The 24,948-nt window shown below is 37.6% G+C and overlaps 1 protein-coding gene across 1 annotated transcript in view; it reads right to left on the bottom strand.

Annotated features, from left to right (window-relative positions):
- The window catches only part of LOC126252744 (attractin), a 272,729-nt gene that overhangs the window by 209,202 nt on the left and 38,579 nt on the right, over positions 1 to 24,948 (bottom strand). The window contains exons 4-5 of the mRNA XM_049953646.1: positions 22,415 to 22,608; positions 9,914 to 10,087 (exon numbers count right to left, since the gene is read on the bottom strand). Of these exons, the coding sequence (XP_049809603.1) occupies positions 9,914 to 10,087; positions 22,415 to 22,608 (368 nt within the window). The remainder of the gene's footprint in view (positions 1 to 9,913; positions 10,088 to 22,414; positions 22,609 to 24,948) is intronic.

Here is a 24,948-nt window from a genome sequence, read left to right as displayed (position 1 = left end):
TACCATTTTCTACAGCACACTCAGCTAAAGCAAATTTCTTGGAGCAGTGTAGGCAATAAAACCTCTCATGCTCCTTCCTGTGTTGCTCCACAGCATGTACTGTTTGTACGAAGTAAGGCTGGTCACATTCACAAGGTATCTTTTAGACCCCAGGTGTTCTGAGATCTGCTGCATGTTTAACTGGTCCCAGTAATTGATGGATTTTTGTTGGAGGCCTGAAGATTGATTTCATCTTTTATCGTTTCAGCAAGCGGCTTATCTTGCCTGACAAGGAACCACAGAATGGTAAGAAAGGAAGTTTATTTTCTGCTCTTCATCAGTGGTCTTGTTGTGAGTCTTGCATGAAATCATTCATTTATTTCATGGGCATTACAGCCATTACTGAAGACCTCAATTAGGTGACTCAGCTCATGGGACAGGTTATCAGCATCTGATATCAGCTCAGCATGGCATGGGATCCAACTATCACGCAGTTGAAGTGGGCACATTGAATGCTGAGTCAGCAGAAGCCTGTATATGGTGATGCTGTGAGCGCAAGTGATGTCACAGCCAGCAGCTAGTGTATATAAGTGCCATACCAGCAGCCCATTGGCAGTCATACCATGTGAAAATGGCCATGGAGTGCTTGGCTGAAAGCCTGAGTAATTTTAATCACTTTATGTGTCTGGAAACCTGAGAACTTTTTGTTCAATTAAACCCTTGCTTGAAAAACTGGTATTTAGCCATTTCTGATTCTTCAGTAGACAAAGTGAGTCATGTTTTCATTACACTCAAACATTTGACCAATAATAATGCAGATTATAAATTTTATATATGTAATTTCAAGTTAAATGTTGGGAGTAAAGTACTGATTACAATTTGTCTCTCTTGCATTTCATGAATTACACGAGGTACAGTGCCAGTATCCATGTCATTTGACTGCTATGAATTAAACCCAATGGTGACTTCAGTTGTTTGCGACGTTGAGACACAGATGGTGTGTGGGAATGACTGCGATCAAAACTGTGTGTGCATGATGGGCCAACTGCGCTGTGGTATTTAGACAGAGATGTATCTATGTATCTACATTTCTCTTATTTAAAAAATCTATAAGTCATCTAACAAGGGGAAGCCGCGATGTTGGGATCACAGATTTACTTCAAACTTTGTGCGCCTTTAGTACACCATAAAAACAACATAATACGCAAGCAGTAAGGTGCATTACTCTGGCAATTCCGAGAAAATCGCAAGGAAAGTTTTACGCGTCTGTTATGTCAGTTACGTATCTGTGCGTAGGTGCTGGACATTAGAGTTCTTGGTGGTTAAGTGGTTAGCTTTCGCGCTTCGTAAGACTTAAGTGTCTGAGGCGATGGTTTGACTCCTGCTCAAACCTTTATTTTTGTACTACAAGGGTTAATTCTGTGATATTCAAAAAATTTGCACCTACACTATTCATTCTTGCTACATTAGCAACTTCTGACTGCTTCACAGGTTAACTGCCAAATGGGGCCTGCCCCTGTGTCTGTAGCTCAAAGCATTGAGTTGCAAAGCAGTTCTGGGTACTTTACCAGATTGCATGTATACGGGATTTCGAAAAACATAATAGGCATACATTTTCAGGAAAATTCTACGTGTCTCTTCATTTATTTGTTAATAGTTAGAAAATATTTGTTCTAGTAATCAAATTTAATTAAAAATAGTAAATAATCAAATAACATGAATTTCACTAAAACTTCATGCAAATACAAATGGTTTTTTAAAATTATATTACCACTAAAATGTCATATAAATTAAATAATATGACCAGTGGAGAAAAGAAATACAGATTAAAAATTAAGTAGGAGCAGGAGCCGAACCATCGCATCATACACATTCATCTTATCTAACTCAAACGCTAAGCAGCTGGCATATACCTCTTACATAATAGAACTTGTAAAACTTCTCTTGCGATTCTCTCAGAATTGCCAGAGTAGTGCAGCTTATTACTTGCATGTTATGTTGTTGTAATAGACTACAAAAGGGGGTCCGAATTTTGTAGTAAATCTGTGATCCCAACATTGTGGCCTCTGCCTGTAAGAAATTAGGTATCTCAGCACAAGAAGAAACACCATCTCTCTCATGATTGCTCCCAATGCTAACCCATGTTATTTCATAACTCATTAACACTGTATAAGTGTTGTGTATTGCAAAAAATTAAGTATTGCTTAATGATTTGAGAGCTACATGATGCTTTTCTGCATAATTAGTTATGTGACTGTTTAATGAAGTGATATGTTTTGTGTATTAGGAATTATTTAATGTAACTTGGCGGAGACGTTTTATTTGAGGTCCAGTTAAATTTTTATTTGAGATAGTGAGATGAAAGTATAAGTGTAATTTAGTGTCCTTTACGTGTGATATTTTTGCTCTTTTTTTTCCCCAAGTGGTGGTGTTATCCTTATATTTTATACACCAGAATTGTCAACTGCATATCTACTTAAGTTTGAAGTTAATTTTGAGAGCAATAAATCTGTTTAGGAAGAAGAAATCTGTATTTCTGAGTTACAATGACAAACATTAAACAAGAGAGTTAAAGTACTAATCTGTAAGGACATCTTTATTCTCAACGACAGTACAAGTTTCTTAGTCATTGACATGCAAGTCACCAAGTGGTGTCAAATGAAAGGACTTGCACCTGGCAGCCGAAAACCCCAAATGGAGTCTCCCAAATAATGTCATATGATTATTTCATTCCATTGATGTAACAAAAAAAGTTTATCATATGTCCGGAAGTCTGTGCTGCCTTCTCACGTTTTTTAGTGTCACTTAAGTTTCTTTGTGTGCTGTTGCTTCCAAATAGATGTCGTTCAAAGCACAACAAATTTAAAGCAAATTTACGCAGAAAATCAAAGGAAGAGTAACCTCCCACAAATATTCTAATACTGTGGTTGAGTACTGCATTTCAAAATTATCACAATTAATATTATGCCATTTTCATTGTCTTCTACACAGACTGGACCGATTCACAGTTTATGGCCTTATTCTTTTGTTATTTTTATTGTTTTGTAGTAGCAAAGTTTACTCATATGAAGTTCCGATACCACAATTCCAATTACAAGCTGGAGCAGGCCTTTTAAGTGTTAGACAACTAGTGTCAAGCAAACCCCTCTTTGAATCAGAATGTGCACACCACAATGAAACCCAAGTCAGTGTCAAATTTTGTCGTGCCTGTCTGCTCCTCATTGCATTGAGAGATGCCGTTAAGAATAAACTGGTTCTGGTTGCAACAGACTATGATGTTGACAAGAGTAACTAAAAGTCGGTGCAATAATTTCCATGTGATAACTAATGTGTAAGCATTTGATGACACCTATTCTACTCCATGGTCAGAAGAGCTATTACTGAAACATGTGTACACCAAGTATTTTTACAACATCTACTGGACACCTATCTATGAATATCTTTAGACAGTTCATGGTTATTAATTCTCCTTTTGTCCATTAACAATGTCAGTGAATGCACTTTGATGGTTTGATGTGGTTAGCACATGGCTATTCTTCAGTTCACCTTGCTGTTCTTCAGCACATGACGAACGATTTATGGTAGATGTGCAAACTGGTATGGTAACATATTCTCCCCACACCCAACTGTTTCCAACCCCTCCCCATCCCATCCCATCATTTCCTCCCAATTCACGTCCCATGATCTTCATTGTGTGCTGCTCTCTGCCAGTGTACTCACCGGTCTTTCTCCGTTCTCTGCTACTCTCCTTTCCTCTCCCCTTTTTCAACTCTCCCCCCACCCCTTCAACCTCCCGACACTGTGCCTGGTAGCCTTGTCCTCTCACCTGTGGTCACCGTATGCTGCACCAGGCAGCATTGATTCCTCTTTCCCCAACAGTACCCTGCAATCCTTTCCCCTTTCCCACCCCACTCCGGATTTTACTCCTGTTCAACATGTTTTAGTTGCATGCTGGCCGGAGCAGCCAGGATAGCGGATGCGTGTGTGAGATCTGCTTGCTTGGGTGAATGTGTGTGTGTTTTATACTTTTCTGAAGAAAGCTTTGGCTGGAAGTTTAGTGTGTAACAGTCTTTTTGTTGTACATGTCTGCAACACAACATGTCATCTTTACAGTGAGTAGCAATCTATCCTTTTCAAAATTGTTGATATTCGAACGTAAACATTCCACTGTTTAATTACCTGGATGACATTATCACAATGTGCTCAATAAAACAGTTTCATTTGGAAAATTTGAACCTCTTGTTCAAGAATTTATAAGGTCATGGTTTGCAGTACAGTTTGCACAAACACTAGCTTCTAAACAAGAACCTGGAGTACTTTAGTAATTTTCTCAGTACCATTGGTAACAGTTTCAATGAACATCACATACTGGCAATCAACAAATTATGAACATCATGCAACTTTAAATTATTGTAGTTGTTCCAGGGCAAAACTAATTATGTTAAGATCAGTCAAAAAGTTACTTAATTAACTTCGTACAAAATATAATTCCATTTAGGGCAAATGCTTATACTAAACCTCAGCAACAGCTATGTTTTTTCCCTCTCCTTCCCTCTTTACATACTGGGAACGTCATTGCCCCTGAAGTCCACTTCACAAATAATAGTGTTCCATGCAGGTTGAGGCACGAATGGGGATTGCAGCACTGCTGGTTCCAAGCAATAGTCGCAATATGTGCATGGAGGGGCTTTGTGCTTAAAGAAAGCACGTATCCCGCAATTTATGTCTCTCATTCGCTTCTGCAGAATCTGTCACTTACCACCATCATCATCATCATCAGCCATGAAAACACACAACATAAGGAATAAAAAATTCAGAAAATAACTTGCTGCAATCCTGTTAAATGCTTGCACTGGCTACGATGTTCACAGCAGAGTGCTTACAACACTACTGTACACTCACTGGCTTTCAGACAATGTGAAGTCAGGTGTAGAGAACGGACCTAAACGCTACAGCCGTCAGTCGTAACTCCAGTTATGTACCAGAGGGGGGAGGGGGGGGGGGTGCAGTGGAACTGGCAACTGATAGTAGGATGTCAGTTCTGCCACAACTCATGTTCTCTTTGTTTGTAACTGTCAATGAAAAGCCTTCGGCCCATCCAACTTAGTCTGTGACTAAGCACATACTGTTGCCATACATGTTGCATCATAAGAAGCAACGAAAACCTGACAGACACCTACCATCGACAAGGTTTGTGTAGCAACACTTGCTGCTACCGATTATTCACTTATGCATTCACTGTATAGAAGTGCTGTTTCTTTGCAAATAGCTGCAGTTTTCATTGGTGCTGCTGTTAGTCTTGTTTGCAAGTCACGATGACTAAGTTACGAGACACATGTAGCCAAACAACAAAAGTCATATCCAAGCAGTGACAAAGATAATACCAGAAGGAACAGAATCTTGTCAATACTGCAGACTGCAACACCAAAGGTATGTGGTATTCTACTTCAAACAGTACGGCGAATGTTTGTAGAAGCACGTGGAATAGAGAACATGACAACTAAACACTGAAAAATTACATGAAATGTTATGTTTCTTGTTCCTTTTCTTCCCCAAAGCTGAAAACATAGTTCCCTCTCCTCATTCCTGTCATCTTCCCCTACCCTCTCCCCTCCCAACAATTTACTAATACAAGGCAGAGTAACACCAGGCGTGCAGTACCTGTGCTGGTTTATTTGTCAGTGTTAGTTATGGGGAGCAGAAGACCTGGATTTTCTACTTTGCAACGAAGTTAAAATGTACAGTGGAGCGAATGGATGCTTAAATACTCGCATAATCAAAACTGTTATATCTTTATAACCTGACATAATTTGCACTAAATGCTCAGCTGTGATTTCATTTACGAGTTCTTGAAAACCAGATGCAAGCGGCCCTTATGAAATCAATATTAGATTAGTTTATGCCTTACGATCCGTTGGCAAGGGCATGGCTGCAGGGAGAACATTTGTTCAGTGATGAACTTACATCAACCACCAAATAAATTTGAAAAACTGACTGCAATATTAGAGAAAGCGGTATGTGAAGTCAGTGAGGAAAGCACGAAACTGGCTGCTAGGGAAGCAGTGGAAGAAAATGATGGATGTTCAGATATTGCAGTGGCACTTGATGGAAGTTGGCATAAATGAGGTCATGCTTCTCTGAATGGAGTAGTGACTGCCACAAGTGTAGACACTGGTGAAGTGTTAGATGTGGAGATAACGTCTAAATATTGCAAATGTTGTAAAGTCAATGAACATAAAGAACACAACTGCGTGGCTAATTTTAGAGGAACAAGTGGTGGTATGGAAGTTCATGGAATACAACAAATATTTCATCGCTCCGTAGAAACAAGAGGCGTATGGTACACCAAATATTTCAGAGATGGTGACAGTAAGGCATACAACAATGTGGTGAACTCTAAGCCATATGGAGACACCATTACTAGCAAAATAGAATGTGGAGGCCATGTTCAAAAAGGTTTGGGAACAAGGCTGAGAAAACTAACTGTTGATATGAGCCGAAAAAAATTAGAAGACGGAAAACTGTTGAGCGGACAGGGTCGGTTAACTAAAACAAATAGAAAACGTGCAGGTATACTATGGGCAGGGAATTAGGAGAAATAAAGAAATTCTGGAGGCAATGAAGAGAGATGTTTGAGCCATATTCTTCCATAAGTCCTCTACTGATGATAAGCCATGTCATGGATTGTGCCCATCAGGAGAAAATTTGTGGTGCAAATACAATAGGGCTCAGGCAACTGGAGAATCTTATTCTCACCAGCATTCTCTTCCTGCTGCTGATATTACAGCAATTAAATCTATTTTCAGAGACTTGGCTCATCCTGACCTTCTAAGGAAATGTCTGCATGGGCAGACATAGAACCCAAATGAATGTTTCAACAGCATAATTTGGAAGCGCCTTCCTAAAACTGTATTTGTAGGCATGAATACAATGAAACTAGGAGTTCATGATGCTGTTATTACATTCATTTGCACAAATATTGGAAAGTGTTGGGTACTGAAAAAGCTGGGAATTAATCCTGGTGAAAATATGATCACTGGGCTGCAACATTGCAATAAAATGAGGATAGCCAATGCAGACAGGTTTGCATCTAATATGGCCAAGAAAGCAAGACAAACATACAGATAGGTGAAAAAGAAGCTGGAATATCTGCTAGAGGCCAAAGAAGGGCCATCATATGCAGCAGGACTGTTTTAATTAACTGTAAGTACCAAATTTCAAAAGTGTTTTCTTTAAAGTCAATTTCCCACAAACTAAAATTTTCAGTACATATGCCCCATTATACATAAATGAATGAAATTTTCAGAGACAGCATAACATAAAATCCACCTCTGGTACTACATTAATTAATATTCCTCTATTAGGAAGTTCACAAAAAAATACTTTCTGCAGAAAAAACTTAATATTTTTTGTTAAAAAATTAGAAAAAGTATTTCTTAAAAACTATAAAATTGATAAAGTAGATTTTAGTACAGTTGACTATTAGCATCATGTAATATACAGTAAAAATATTAAGGTCCTGCATCAAATAGTTTTTTTCAGAAAGGAGTCAAATACTTGCCTCAATTAACATGGGTTAGATAGGCAGGGTGTGGTCCCCCTTAAAAAACGGTTGTTAGCTACTTATATATTGTTGGTTAAAATGGTCTCATTCTCTTTAATAGTAACACTACCTAACCCAGTGGTTTCTTTTCCTGTCTCTCTTCTAACAAGATTCCATACTGATTTGATTTAATTGCTGGAGTTGTTAATTTCATCCCTGACATACATATTTCTTGATTTTCTGGCAACTTTTCTCAGTATGTTACAGTAATTTTTGTAGTGTAATGGGTATAGTAAAAAAGGAACACAACTTTAAAGCTGTTAATTAATCATCCTAATAATGTTGCTACCTAACTGCATGTTTTCTCCGTACAATGTGTACTATGCATAGTTTCCATGTGTTACAAAGTTTTTTAAGTCTGTAACTCTATGATTCAACACCATTTCTAGTAAGTAATCACTGAATTGTTAGTAAAATCTCACTACAATCATCATCTGAAGAATTAGGTTAATTTTTCATGTTTATCTTCTGTGATTCTATGACACTGCAATGCCATGGACTGCATAATTTTGTGACAACCAGCAGTCTGAAAAAAATTCACAGTTTTTCAAAGTGTGCCACAGCTGTCTAAACTGTACTTGTTTTTGTGGTGTTTGCTTTATAATGACTTCTTGAGTGATTGTCTATCTCACAGTTCTTGTGTAATAATACTGCTGCCTCTGGAGATACAAAAGTATGGGTAGTAGCTTTCTCTTATCATAAAACTGCACTCTAACTCACTTAATACACAAGTGTATCACTATACTGGTATCATAGCCATGTAGAGAGATGTAGTGATACATGGAAAGAAAAAAAAATACTGTTGGAGTCCCATTTGCAACTTTAAAGTTATCATCTAAAAGGATCAATAAGAAAAGAAAGCCATGTGCAATATGGCTCAACACCCAACAGTGAATGAAATTGGAGACACAGAATATTAGTCAGATGTATGTCTACTTTTATTTAAAAATATAATTATTTGGAAACCTTTTCTTTTTCATAAATGCACATTCACTAGATAAAATGTAGCCTTGAAAGAAATTTCTTAAGGCTGCTGACTAGTCGGACAAAACATTGCCTCACTGCATGTACAGTTTACATCTTGTCACCAGTACAGCACATATTTGCAGCTAGTAACAAGGTCAAAGACAGATTTTGAAACAACAAATGAAATGTACATAGGAAAAAAAATATTCAGTTCAATTTAATGTACAGGCAGGCATGATTCCATTTTTGATCACTGGTCCACATGCACTTTTAAATACAGTAATAAAGTTTCTGTGTATTTAACACTATTTTACAAAAGGAAGAATAGAAATGGCCTTTGATAACTTTCATTCATTCAATGATAAGTAATTATGGACTGAAATACTCAATTTTTGCTCACTTTCAAATCAACAATAAGATATGCAGTCTTCAGAAGAATAAACAAAAATAACTGAAGCAAAGAACGTTACACTACTAGTCAAAATATGATTTATTAAATATTACGATGAAATTCCAACACAAACACAGGCAATTTTGACTTTGAAACTCAAATTTAGGTCTAATATGTGAACATCACCTCAGTCAGCATGAGAATATAATCAAAGCCCCGTGAAACCTGAAGCTTCAAGAGAAATTGTGTTCAACATGAAAGGACTGGTGACTGCCTAAGATACTGATGTCTGTTACTGAGCTTAATGTGATCTTGAATGTGAAGGTGAGCAATGCTGTGGTAGGGAAAGAATTGAGATGTTCCAGAGAATCAGGAATTTTCAATTCACTGTAGGATCAGACAATAAAGATATAATCTATGGACCAAAACCAAATCAGAAGCTGCCAGTCCTTCATTAACAATCATGACCAATTTAGTAACCAATATCAATGTTCATATAGGAGGGAGTCACTCTGACTTGCACAGTGGTACGTCCAGTTAGTAAATTCAGCCTGCAAAGATTAATTAATCATTAGTCAAAATAATATTGGTTAGAGTGGCACATTTGGACAGGTGGGTACAAAAAGATAGAAAAAAAGCCAAAAAATAAAAATGATAATGTAAATTATCTAGCCTTTTGCATTAAAAGTGTTTCAATTACTGTACTTCATCATTTTCTAATTATGTACACACTGCATCTGCCAATGATGAAATGTGCTGTTAAATTTTAAAATATTTAACACTATCGAGTGTATGCTAGGAACTAGTGATTATGTGACAAAATAAAACACAGTAACAATAGCTGAGTGATTGCAGTAAGCTTGTGCAGTTTGATGGAATATAAAACTGAATTATTTTTGTTCAATGCACCTGTGAAGTTCTACATAACTATCAACATTTAAAAATATTTTATTAACATTACACATTATTCTCACCATTGAAGTCATAAACATATATCATTTCAGCACGATGAAATGATTCACCACCTATTATGTACAATGAATCTCTCCAAACAACTGCTCCATGCGAGGCAGAACCCACAGGGACAAAATCTTTGGGTTGTACTACTTCCCAGTAGCCTGTTGCTTCCCACTGACTGCAGTCATCACCTAGAACAAATTAAAACTCGATGTTCAAATGTAGCATGTTTGTTCTGAATGTCCAAAGAGCAAGACAAAAAAGATTAGAGCACTGACAGTACTTTTACTTTATGTATGTAATGAATTATTTTGTGAAACATCCTCAACATGAGAGGTGATTAAAAAGAAGCATTTGAAGATGGCATGCACCATTGTGAAAGACTTTCAATGTAATAAATATGGTAGTGGATAACTTTAAGTCATGGCTTACTGAAAACAAATTGATATTTAAACTGAACAAATAAAAATGCATGTAGTTTTAAATGGAACTTTTTTAGAAACGAAATTTTATTTTCACGTGGTCATAAAATACTCAGGGAAGTCTAACTTTACAAATCAGTAAAGCTTCCTTGGAAGTCTCACATTTAGTTTACTGATGTACACTGCCTCTGACACTGAAAAGCTATAACTTCTTTACTTTGTGTACTTTTACTTTCTTGCGCCCTCTGCTGTCATATTATGGGGCAACTCTTGCCATTCATAGAGAATATTATCACTACAGTACAGTGTGCAGTGACAGTTCACAAACTACATGCAAATCATCATCAAAGTGTGTAATTGTAACTTGCTGCACATATACTCCCACATGAATTTATAGTTAGTCAAAAAGAGCACTATATGGAACAATGATTAACACTGCACAACACTTATTTAACTGTTTTACAAAAAGGGGTGCATTATTCTGCAGGTGTAATTTGCACCTTACTACCCATTGATATTAAAGGAAAGTCATAAAGCCCAGATTTCCAAATATAAGTTGAAAAGCTTCCTTTAGGGACACCTTTATTTTTACTCCAGTTCAGTGGTGTAATTTAGAGCCTCATATTGTAACATATTATTTATTGTACTACTGTAAAATTATTTCCCTCATATTTTTAGTCTCTTTTCTGTTTCTAAGCTTTCTTTTCATTTCTCTGTGAATTTGCAGTTAGTTTTTCGATGACCAAGTAACTCTGGCTCACTTAGTCCCATGGAACCTAACGAACTCAAATGAATAGAATTAAATTAGATTAAATATAAAAGTTATTTGAGTGACTTATTTATACCGGTGGAATACTACATTTATCAGAGGTAAATGATTATAGCCTATAGAGTTAAGAGTTGTGGCACAAGTACGACCATGAAACAGATTACTTTTTATGAAATATGAAAGAAAATAAATTGTTTCAAAAACTTTTGTATGATAAGTATTTTTGTGCATATCATGATCAGAAGGGAATCTCGTTTGTGAGCAACAAATAGTAAACTTCATAATATACACGTTAAATTTGTACAAGATGATACCTGACCAGTTTAGTATGTTAATTATGTGTCTGCTCTAATCCTTAGCTAAAAGTTAAACCAGGTTGTTGTTATTCCATAATGACTGGTTCGTGTTTGGAACATATCAGCAAAGGTTATTGATTATTATGTACAACTATATATTCATTTTAAAGCAGGATACATTCAAATTCTAGTGTAAAGGTACCTGAATAGTACTGAGAAGATTTTGCTAAAAACAAAATTGGGTGAACTACATTTAGGGCTTTGATTAACACATTATTATGTAGTATTCTGCCTAGTGGCAGGTCTGTGTCTTTGTACGGAGAATTTCTGATGACAATTTTCCCTGTCTTCAGCTTCTTCCTTCAGTATCAGTATCTCTTCCCATCTTTCGTGTCATCCAAAAGTTGAATTCTTCTTCTTCCTTGTCCTACCGTTCCTCTAATTTTCCCTTCAATGACTTCATGTTTAAGTATGTGTCGATACAGTTTGCCTTCCTCTGAAGAATTGTATTCACCTTATCTGACAATTTGTACTTAAGATTGCATCCCATCAATTCTGTGAGCAAAAATGATTCATTGCATCCTGTTACAGAGAGGACACAAACCACTCACTCATTACACATTCCTTTTGTACCATACTGAAGCACCTCTTGCTGAAATAATACACAATGGAGAAAATCAGAAGCATTTGTATGGACCAGGACTGTGCCTGTAGTAAGACCTTTTCTTGAATTACATTAACATGGATACAAAGGTCTGCAGAAACAAGAACATACTTTCAGAAACTGAATTGATATGGACTTCGTAAATAGTGACACTCAAAGAATTTCAACACACAGTTAAACACAATGTACTCCACTTATTCTGACTTGGCTGACAATAAGAAAAGCGTAAAACAAGTGCTTGTTGCCTTTTAGTGTAGAGTACCAATTTTCATCCTCAAATATTTTGGGGAGCGACTGAATTACGACCACTCAAACAATGGAAACTCCAGGTAGGAATATCGATAATTTAGGAAAAGACAGATCGCTACTTACCATAAAGAAGACTCATCAAGTTGCAGGCAGGCACAATTAAGAGACTTACATAAAGCTTTCACCCACAGCCTTCATCAGTAAGAGAGGCACACACCATTCACACACATAAGACCGCCAACTCCAGCATCTTCGGCCGCAATGCCGCTTGAGATGCTAGAGTTGGCAGTTGTGTGTGCAACAGGTGTGCTTGCTTGTTGGTGTGAATGGAGTGTGTGTCTCTCTTCTACTGATGAAGGCCGTGGCAGAAAGCTTTATGTAAGTGTCTTTTGATTGTGCCTGTCTGCAACTTGACGTGTCCTCTTTATGGTAAGTAGCAATCTGTCTTTTCCTACATTGTTGAATGACTAATGTATTTTAGCAAATATACATAGAACCCATACAGGAGAATTGGCTTCTGCGAAATATTTTTGTTAATTTCCTTAGCTATGGGTGGAGTGAAAAATATTTAGTTTCAAAATCAAGGAAAATCTTACCACTCTATATACAAATTAAAGTGTGGAACTCTAACTAATACTTGTGAAATAGCTGTTACAATTTTCACACATTTTCATGAGGTTATTGTTGTCTCCATAATTAACCTGTTTTATCAAATCATCACTGCAATTATTGCCAAATATTTGGCTGGTGGCTTTTTGCATCACTTTCGAAAGGTCAACTATATTCAGTATTAACTGAGTTTATATCGACAGTAATTAGTGTTTCACCTCCTGAAGGTAATTCGAGCGTTCCTTTCTTTCTTTTGGTAATATTAAAAATTTTCCTGATTAAATTTTCTGTTTTATGACAGTAACTGCCCTTCTGGCTATTATTCTTTCTATTTTGCCTATGTGTTGTAAACCATTTTTTTGCCTGCCATCTGTTTCTTTGTAAGTGATGCCTTAATGATGCATCATAACTGTGTCTAGTGATCAAAAAATCTTTCTAACAACATTATTTTACTGTTGAAGCAAATTTGTCCTTAACCTTTAATCCTATTTGAGCAATAGTTCATGATTACCTAATGATCTTTTATTTCATGATTACCTTGCTCTGTTCACCAGCCTTTTTACTTCGTTTGAAGATCATGTTTCCTTCTTTGCCTACTATTTTGATTTATTCACACACACACACACACACACACACACACACACACACACACACACACACACACATTTTTTCATTACCAACAATCTCATCATGTCCCTTAACCCTATACCCCAGTGTGCCCTCACTATAGGGGCAAACTACAGTCAAACACATTTTTCCTTCATCCCTACTTAAATTCTTTGGCACTGCTCATGAATGCCTCACCTAGAAAGTTGTAATTCTGGCTGCAATCCATTTCTAACCCTTAACCATCACTCAATTCCACTTTAACAAATACACTGCATCTGCCAACAGTCACACCCAAAAGCTCCCATCTCTATTTCAACTCTTCTACCTTTCAGATCTCGAATGTGTGACCACAATCAATATAAAACCTACTAGAAGCCAATCATAAACTTTAAGAAAACATAATACATCTTAGCAGGAAGCTACACACCATGTTGGTAAAAAAACTGAAAAGTTTTGCACATCTCCAGCATGCACTATCTACAACAATCCTTTCCCCTTCCACCTACCCATTTTATAGCCTACAAAAAGGTGATCAATCGCACAAATGCAGTGAAAGATGTTGAGGAGTGTTGTGCAGTGCTAAACACATCAAGTCAAAGCAGGTTACTCTGGAATGTCAGTCTAAAATAGTGAATCTGAAGACTCTTGAAACTGCAACAGAGTTGTGTACGAACATGTAGTTTTGTCACACTGGAGCTAACAGTTGAAGTTGAAGATTTTTATAATACAACACCATACCTTGTAAATGGAGTAATTGCAACACAGTGGTGTAATGCTGATTCATGAGGCTTTAAACACACACAGCTACTTTTTTGATCTGTTATGGTCTTAAAAATATACAGGACACATGCTGTAAGCAGTAGTTCATGATGGAGTGTTAAACTCTGACTTGCATATAACACTACCCAAGAGCTAGTCATTGTCTAATGGAATCAATATCAAACACCAATATTTAACACCTAGTCCCACACTGATGTTTGCCTTATTGTAGAATGGATTAAGTACAAGAACATCACAAACTTCCGCAAATACTGAACAGATACACACACAGTGTCCACACGCAGACAACAAAAATAAAGAATAAAAAAATTACTGGATTTTTTCCCAGACTTCCCAGTTAAAAATATACTTTTTGTTAGATGAAAATACACTATACCCTGGTACATTGTTGTCTGTATTAAGTGAAAATACACTTTCCCTCACAGATGAACAACTTATCATTCCTTTGAATGGTGAAGGTTTTGTACACTAGCACAGAACTTCCCAGAACTTTAGAAAACAAAATCCAGCAAAAAAACAATGTGTTTTGGAAAGATGTTTGATGTGTGGCAACATTTACAGTGCATATTTTTGCATTATGAAAGTGTAAACAGGAATTCCACCAAATACAGCACAGAAACTTCTGAAGCACTGAAATCGTGATTCTGATGTGCTTTTGTCACCCAATCACAGCTCGTCACAAGATCTCACCAACCAATGACAGCAGACATTCAGAGCATAGGACATATGAGGTAGTCAGCCAATAGCAACTTCACTGTTAGGTAGTGCGAACACACAACAAACATGAATAGTTAATGGCTTACATTAATATATACATACAGCATAGCTACAGGAAAGCTAAGTTTTCAATATAATATTGGCCATTAATAATTTTCTGCAGTTTTTTTCTGAGGGTGTGGTTACAGTGTGTTAACTGTAGGACGGCAAAGTTGTGAGGGGAGTGCGGGGAGAGGGGGGGGGGGGGGGGCGGCAAGGCACGCCTACCAGTTGCAGTGCTGGCACTACAAATTGCGCGTCATGCTTACACGAAAGCAGATGAAAGGCTTGGAAGTAAAACTCTCTTTAAATGTTGTTTGTAAACGAAACTGAAATCGTCATGTGGGGTAGCTCAGCGTGTTAGGTCAGAGGGTTAGCTGCCCTCTGTAATAAAAAAACTGAGTTAATGGATCAACGAACAAATGCAAACAAAGTGAGATTTTAAAAAAAAGAGAGAGAGAGAGAGAGAGAGAGAGAGAGAGAGAGAGAGAGAGAGAGAGAGAGAGAGAGAGAGAAAGAAAGAAGAAGAAGAAGAAGAAGAAGAAGAAAGCTAAACGCTTGTAATGCAGCGGATCCGGGTTCGATTCCCACTGCGCGCAAATTATTTTATTTCATTCCCCGCAATGTTAAACTATTAATTATAAAATTTAAATATTCTTAAATAGGTCATATAGTATAATGTAACCGTCAATCTCTATATATAAAAATGAATGTATGTATGTCTGCCCTCTGTGCGTTCCCAAACTATTCATCTGATTGGGATGAAATTTTGGTGATTTGTTCTCTGTACGCCCACGAAGGTTCCTAGCCGATAAAAAAAAAAAAGAAATAAGACACATTCTTGAGGAGATATGATGTCACAAACAATGAGATGCCACCGCGCGAAAATACCCAGATTTATGCATCCACTGTTTGAGAATGAGAGCACTTAACGACTAGCAACAAATGTTACATACAATTTCAAACCTTTACGAAAATTTTTCTCGCTGACACCCCCCACAAAATAATGAAAGGAAAAAAAGGTTGTCGCTTACTACATTTTCTCAGTACATACCGTAAATCTGCCACAGTAGGCATGACGTTTTAATGTATTATTTCGTTACTATTAACTCTAATCGCAACATATTTCGCATACAGTATCCACATATATCAGTAACTGCGCCGGCAAATTTATGTCTCTTTACGACATATAATTCAGGAGATATGACGTGGTAAACATCGAGATGCGTGAAAAAGTGCCATGTCAGGCATGACGTTTTGTTCTATTATTTTCTCACTACTAACACTATTCGCAACACTTTCGCAAACAACACACTCAGCTACGTAATGTTGGCAGCAGTCGAAACTGCGTGCCTACCGAAACCTCCCAACGTTTACCGACATCTACCGATTCAGGACTAGGGAGAGGTCTGCCATCTAAACGTTTACACACTGTAGACAGGATCCTAACAACATAGCTTAAATTGCAGCAGCTGAATATTTCTCACAAGCACAACCATAAATTTCACTGCTGTATACTGAACATTTCGAGGGTTACATGGCTGAATATATGAAGTAAAATAAACATGAAAATCTAGCCTTGAAACTTGGTCTCTTTTAGCAATTGTTACCCTTTAAGATATACCAAACACAAATGTGCTAGTGAAATATTAAATAATGGCAATAAATGGCTTGTCTTCTTGGACCGAAAGTTTTCTATCTGGCTGGTCCTCAGTGTTAAGTTTTGAATGAAACTAATACTCCATGAGTTAAGAAATAATTCATCTTGCATAAAAGGAAATTTACTCTGAAAGTAACGCTTCTCGAACCATCATTCGCAATATTTTCCCGTGACATGCTACAAATGTGAAACAATGTGACAACACACTCATCAAAACGAGGCCCACAAGAAAGACTTATTGAAAGCATATTACTGTTACGAAGTATTGCATAATCTTTGACACATTTTGCTGCTGGCAAATGCTTGTGTGTGCACTGTGTTCTGTTGTTGTAAATTGTACATTTTCTTGGCAACGAAAGTTTTATTTTTATTCTCTTGTTTGTGTTTTACTGCTGCAGTATTATTCTTCAGTAGTGGGCTAAATTAAAATTCTTTGTTAGAGTTATCTGTTCTAATCAATCAACATTACAAAAATTTAACTGAAAATTAAAATTAGGAAAAATTCCCAGGTCTTTCCCTGATTTCTCCCAGATGAAAAAATTCCTGGGTTTTTCACAGATTTCCCATTGTCCTGGGACATATAGACCTAAGTACAGATCTAGTTACAGAGACTGTTTACACAAATCACTTTTAAAGGGTCAATGAATTATTTTAATCATGATCAACTACAATACAATCTCTCATACAAATGCAAGGTAAAAATTTTAATGGCTGGAGAATGAACAACATTTATATCAATTAAATTTTGTTATGTTGTTACATGTATTGCAGTAATGTACACCTAGTTTTAATGAGGCCACACTCCTCTTTGAGATGATCCTTGTCATGAACACCCCAAAATTAAAACCACAAACAGAATCATAAAGGATGCATACAATATGATATTTTAAGATTGACAGTTAAAGGTTGTACTTAGTAATTCAATCAATATAGCCAGGGACGGACCAAGATGTCATTTTACTGGCATAACAGTTAGAAGATGCAACAGATCTACTAAAGATACTGCCTACATTACTCTTGTCCATTGTCTTTTGGAGTACTGCTACAGTGTGTGTGAGGGGACTTAATTCTGTCTGGCGAGAAATCACATATGGGGTTCCCCAAAGCCCAATCTTAGGTCCACTATTGTTCCTCATATATGTAAATGATCTTCCGCCTAATATACAACAAACAGAATTAGTTCTTTTTGCATATGACACTAGTACTGTAATCAATCCACGCATACACAGAGAAACAGAAGAAATGGTAAACATCATAAGTATCATTGTCTGGTTTTCTGTGAATGGTCCCACCCTCAATTTTAAAAAGACACATCATATTCAGTTCTGCACAGGCACTAAACCAACGATAAGTGTAACACATGGTGTGGAAATAATGGATAGGGTGAAAACTTCAAAATTCTTAGATGCCCGTATAGATGAGAATTTAGATTGGAAAAAGCACATTTTGGAGCTGCAAAAACAACTTAGTTCTGCCACATTTGCTCTTAGAATCATTGAAAATTATGGGAAGAGATAAAGCAATCAGCTGATATATTTTACCTTTTTTCATTCAATAATGTCATATGGAATCATGTTCTCAGGTAATGCCTCTTAAAGACATAAATAAAAGTCTTGGTTGCCCAAAAACATGCTGTAAGAATAATATGTGGTGCTCATCCATGATCTTCTTGTAGACATCTGTTTATGGAGTTGGGCATTGTGACTACTGAAACTTCCTGGCAGATTAAAACTGTGTGCCTGACCGAGACTCGAACTCGGGACCTTTGCCTTTCGCGGGCAAGTGCTCTACCATAGCACTTGCCCGCGAAAGGCAAAGGTCTCGAGTTCGAGTCTCGGTCGGGCACACAGTTTTAATCCGCCAGGAAGTTTCATATCAGCGCACACTCTGCTGCAGAGTGAAAATCTCATTCTGGATTGTGACTAATGCTTCATAATATTTATTCCCTCACATAGTTTTCTGTTAATAAACTGCTACAGTTCAAAAGGGACAATGATATAAATACCAGAGGGAAAAATGACATTCATTACTCCACATTAAGATTGCCTTTAGCGCATAACGGACTGCACAATGCTGCAACTAAAGTTTTTGATCACTTACCCAATGATATAAAACGTCTGAGAGACAGCAAAGTAAAATTTGAAAACAAGCTGAGAAAGTTTCTCCTTGACAACTCCTCCTATTCTGTAGAAGAATTTCTATTATTGTAAACTGTAAAAAGTGGTGGGTAGGTATTACTAACTCACATCTGTATATCTTTTTTCTTATATAATAATAATAATAATAATAATAATAATAATAATAACTAGCAAAATACACAAAGCAATCACTCATATAAATACATCGGCTACACCACTACAATTTCATAACCACCTCTACAACCCGTTAGACCACATAACATCAACAGATACGAAGAAAGTAAATTGGAAAAAGAAAACACTTCATGGCAAGCACCCGTATCATCTAACACAGCCACACATCGATCAAGACGCATCCAACACATGGCTAAGAAAAGGCAATATATACAGTGAGACAGAAGGATTCATGATTGCAATACAGGATCAAACAATAAACACCAGGTATTACAGCAAGCATATTATTAAAGATCCCAATACCACAACAGATAAATGCAGACTTTGTAAACAACAAATAGAAACAGTAGATCACATCACAAGCGGATGTACAATACTAGCAAATACAGAATACCCCAGAAGACACGACAATGTCGCAAAAATAATACATCAACAGCTTGCCTTACAACATAAACTTTTAAAACAACAAGTTCCTACATACAAGTATGCACCACAAAATGTACTGGAGAATGATGAATACAAATTATACTGGAACAGAACCATTACAACAGATAAAACAACGCCACATAACAAACCTGACATCATACTCACCAATAAAAAGAAGAAATTAACACAACTAATCGAAATATCCATACCCAATACAACAAATATACAAAAGAAAACAGGAGAAAAAATTGAAAAATACATCCAACTGGCTGAGGAAGTCAAAGACATGTGGCATCAGGATAAAGTTGACATCATACCAATTATACTATCAACTACAGGAGTCATACCACACAATATCCACCAGTACATCAATGCAATAGAGCTACATCCAAACGTATATATACAACTACAGAAATCAGTAATTATTGATACATGTTCAATTACCCGAAAGTTCCTAAATGCAATATAACACATACCATACAGTTAAAAGGAAGTGACGCCTGATCAAGGTCCGCGTCATTTTTCATTTTTTAACCAGACTTAACGTCTGAGAAAGTAAAGAATAATAATAATAATAAAATGTCAGCTGCAAAACAAATCTCTTGGCAATAATTGGAGCATTTGAAAAAGAATTCAACTGGTTTTGTGTATTGATATGTTAGAGTGAAGGAGGCACTGTTCCAACACCAAATCATGAATAAAACAGCAATCACAGCGGTTGGTGTAAGCAGCCTTGCTCAGCAATAAGGAAGTCGATATTGCATGACAGAGGAATTGTGTTTTCTAGGATGGTAGAAGGTTACCTTTTTAAGGGTAAAACAATAACAGTGCATACTATTCAAGTCTACTGGATCCACAACTAGATGAGTAAGTAATTGAGAAGATGCCTGGAATATGAAAGGAGAAAACCATAATCTTTCATCAATATAATTAAAAGTACTTTGGCCATCAATAAACTGAAGGATATTGAATTATAATTGTGGGAAAATCCCCTCTATTCACCACATTTGGCATGTTTTGCCATCCATTTATTCCCACACTTACAAAAATTCTGACTGGGAAATCTTGTGTGTACAATTATGACGTTACGACAGCTATAGATGTGTATTTTGCAGGTGATCTAGAACCTGCACGTCAAGGGTGGAATCAGTCCAATGGAAGAAAACTTTATTTAAAGTGCACCAACCAAAAACACAATTACCTTAAAAAAGATGTGTTGTGAATTAGAATGTCATCCATTGCTAGACAAAGAAATTTTCAGGTTTCTCTCACATATAGGGTGTGCATGAAGGTGTACAGCGTTTAGTTCCCTACCGAACATACAATATTTGCAACCCTGCAACCATTACAGAGAAGCAGAACATCACAAATGATGACATGCAACAGCACACATCACAATTTCTTATGAAGATTCTATGGCCCCATAATCTAAACATTTGCCAGTACCTCAAAACAACCACTGTCAATCTTTAAAGGGATATGGACTTCATGCACAGCATCTTCTGACATTCATCCTCTGACCTTCAGTACTACATGACATATCATGACTAGGTGACGAAATGACACACAATGTGTATGCTGAAGAATGTAACAAATGTTCTGTAACACAAGATAGTCACAGTACGGTTTCAGATTTATGATACTGGGCAACACTCCACAATTTAGCAGTGATTAACCATTTTCATGAAATGTGGATATTATGGTATCAGCCAAAGATTGTGGCGCCACACCAAAGTCAGCAATGCACACTGATACCACAGGCATTAGCATAGTCCTGCTGCAATCCGCAATAATGAATGGGAGAGACTGAAGAAGACATACCCTCTTTCTCAGCACAGCAGTGCCCTCATACTGAAGTTTATATAGAGTCAAGCATGGAAGCACTCTGCTCCAGTTCGTGACCTCAGCTGAAGCAACACCAAATAGGTTAAATACCACAGGATTTACTTTACAAGTAAAATTAATATAGACAAAAGTTATTATGAGAAACAGAAAGTAGAACTAGGATTGCAACGTAAATAGTGGTGAAAGAACAAGAGAAGAAGTGAAAACTAAACTACACAAGATGAAAAAAAAGGCATACTTCGTGAGCTGATAACACAATGAAAGCATATGTTCTTCAGATAGAAGAGTTTACTTGCTACCAAAAATTTGCACGGAAGACCTACTGAAACTCTAAATTAATATATTGCAAGACAATGAATGTGGACTAACATAGAAGAAACTAGGACCATTTGAAATGTGGTACTACAAACAGCATTGAAAATTGGTGTACTGATAAAAGCACTACATAAGAGGCTCTGGAAAGAGGAAGGAAGGAAGGAACTCCCCTGCCAGAAAGAGTGACACAGTGTGAAAACTGCTGAGGCATCCCTGTATAGTTAGTCTGTGGCTGGAATAAGTATCAGATGGGTAAAAGTACAGTAGCTGAAGATGATTAGAACATGTGTGTGTGTGTGTGTGTGTGTGTGTGTGTATGTGTGTGTGTGTGTGTGTGTGTGTGTGTGTGTGTGAGAGAGAGAGAGAGAGAGAGAGAGAGAGAGAGAGAGAGAGAGAGAGAGAGAAATCTCTATCTTGTTTGTGGTGATGCCCCTATGGTGATTTTCAATTCCCCATTTGTAGTTATCTTTATCAAGTTACAGCAGATCACTCCCCGTGACAATAATTTCTATGTCTCTCTTTGTGAACAAGAATTATGGAACTAAACAAAATTACAAATGTATCTGTGTCAAGCAGCTGGTATGTCTACTGATACGAGAACAACCAGGGATCAACACAGTTACTTTAATTTTGCACTATATCTGAGCAGATAGTAAAATTATCACCTCTGCTGTTATGAAAGTGACATATAGTGCATCTTAATTTTAAGAAGTAGTAAACACATACACACACATCCAAAGTTTACGCAGTACAATATAAATTTTCAAGTTTGTACTCAGTTAATGGGACTAAATATGGTCTGTTACCCTTGAAGCCACGGTGACAGTCACAACGGTGAGACTCCATGTTGCACTCCCCATTGTCCCCGCAATTTCCTGGGCAAACTTCTATGTGGCATGCCTCACCCATATAGCTTGCATCACATGTACACACTCCATCTATACAAATACCGTGTCCTGAGCAATTCACTGCAGAAGATCTGCTAGGACAGGAGTTAAATCTGCAACAATTAAAATGGACACACTGAAATACAATCAATGAAACTTTCAGTTCCAGTCCCATAATTAGTGCAAATGAAGCTAGGAAACTGGAAGGACAAGTCTGTCACAAGAACTTAGAACCAGAGACCAGTTCTCCAGTCAGTCAGATTTCTGTCAAATAGTCTTTCAACAACAATATGAAATCACCGGTTACTAACATACCAACTATAAGCTCATACACTTAAATTTTCCAAAATGACACGCCATCAGCATGAAATGAATAAAAGCAGTGCCTAAATCACTGGTATGATTTCACTGACAAGTGTGAGTACTGTCTTCAATAATTCATGCATTTGCAAGAAAAATCTGTTGGTGACTGGTTGTCTATGATGTACTAACTGTGGTGGTAAATTCCTTTGGAATAGAAAATGACAATAAGCATTAATTTCAAATTTGATTTGTTCATTGGAGCATTATTTTGTCAACCAGATTTGGAAAAATATGACTAAAAACTCTGTTTGTCTCTAGATAGTAGTCGGCAGATACAGCATACTTAGTCTGTCATACCAGTATGAGGATGTGCTGAAAACTATATAAAAATAATAGAAAAACTCCATAAACATATGGGGAAAAATATCTATACAATTTAAAAATAAAATTCAACTACTAGACAATCTAAGACAAAACATGCAAAATTATAATCACATCTCAACTCCCATGACATATAGTATGTATTATATTATTATGTATCCTCTATAGGACCACTGATGTTGACTGGTTGGTTGGCTTGTTTAATAGGGGGGGGGGGGGGGGGGGGAAGGGGAGCAAACAATAAGGTCATTGGTCCATTGTTCCGAGTAAAAGGAAAGAAGAAAATAAAGATGATGTACGGCACAATAACAGGATAAAAGGAAGAACCAGAAGAATGACAGAACGACAACAAACACTACAATGGACAAAACAGGACAAGAAAACCACAGATAGGCACAAGAAACAGGGAGACGAGATTAAAAACAAGAAAGCAGATTACCATGGCTGGCTGACCATGAGAACAAAAAAGGAGAAACCAACCACTCTGCAACACATTAAAACCTCCACCCTAAAAGTCCTGGGGTGGAGGACACTGAGGGACAAAAGACATGCGCTAAAACTCAGATCAAATGATAAAACCCAACCTCACGAATAAAAAATAAAACTAAAGCTGCTGGTGAGGCAAGGTTGCCCAACCCTGAAGGCAGGGTGCTGCAAAAGTTAAAAGTCCACCGTAAAGTGGCTAAAAGTGAGTAGTCCAGCAAGATGTGGACGACTGTCATTTGGGAGCCACAGCGACATTGAGGTGGGCCCTCGTGACAGAGGAGATAACCATGTGTGAGCCATGTATGTCCAATGCGGAACCGACAAAGGACAACTGATTCCCTGCAAGAAGCCTGCAGGGAAGACTTCCTCACATTCGCAGTCTCCTTAATGACACACAGTCTGTTGTGCATACTGTTATGCCTCTCTGTCTCCCAAAGCTGAAAAACCTTACGGCATAAGACAGAACACAGGTCAGTTTCAGAGTTACCATATCTCCAGGAGCAATTTCCGCGTAGCCTGTTTGGCCAGCCAGTCGGCAAGTTCGTTGCCTGGGATTCCAATGTGTCCTGGGATCCACACAAACACCACTGAGCGATTGGGCCATTCCAGGGCAGAGACGGACTCCTGGATGTTTGCTACCAAAGGATGGCGAGGGTAGCACAGGTCGATAGCTTGTAAGCTGATCAGTGAGTCAGAACAGAGAAGAAACGACTCACCAGAAGAGGAACAGATGTACTGATGTGCACGAGATATGGCCACAAGCTCTGCAGTGAATACACTGCAGCCAGCAGGCAAGGAATGCAGTTCAATATGGTCTCTGTGGACACAGACGAAGCCAACATTACCATCAGCTATCAAGCCGTCAGTGTAAACAACTTCAGAGCCCTGGAACACATCAAGAATCAAAAGGGAGTGACAGCGGAGAGCGGCAGGGTTAACAGAGTCCTTAGGGCCATGCAAAAGGTCCAGATGAAGCTTCGGCCAAGGTGTACACCATGGAGGTGAGCGTGAGTGGACCTCAAGTAGAGGCGGTAAAGGGAAGGACTCCAGTTTGGAGAGAAGGGATTGCACACAAACCGCAATCGTGACCCCTGACCTGGGCCGCCGATGCTGGAGATGAACTGCCTCGGCTGGGAAAAGGAGACGGTAATTCAGACGCTCAGGCGAACTACGTGTGCAACATAACTGGTGAGCAGTTGTGCACGTCGGATCCGCAATCGAGGGACTCCGGCTTCCACCAGGACACTGGTCACCAGACTTGTTCTAAAAGCTCCCGTCACTAG

This window comes from Schistocerca nitens, chromosome 4 (genome assembly GCF_023898315.1).
Source record: "Schistocerca nitens isolate TAMUIC-IGC-003100 chromosome 4, iqSchNite1.1, whole genome shotgun sequence".
Taxonomy (NCBI): domain Eukaryota; kingdom Metazoa; phylum Arthropoda; class Insecta; order Orthoptera; family Acrididae; genus Schistocerca; species Schistocerca nitens.
Note: the sequence above shows the minus strand (reverse complement) of the source record. Positions and strands in the feature narration are given on the sequence as shown.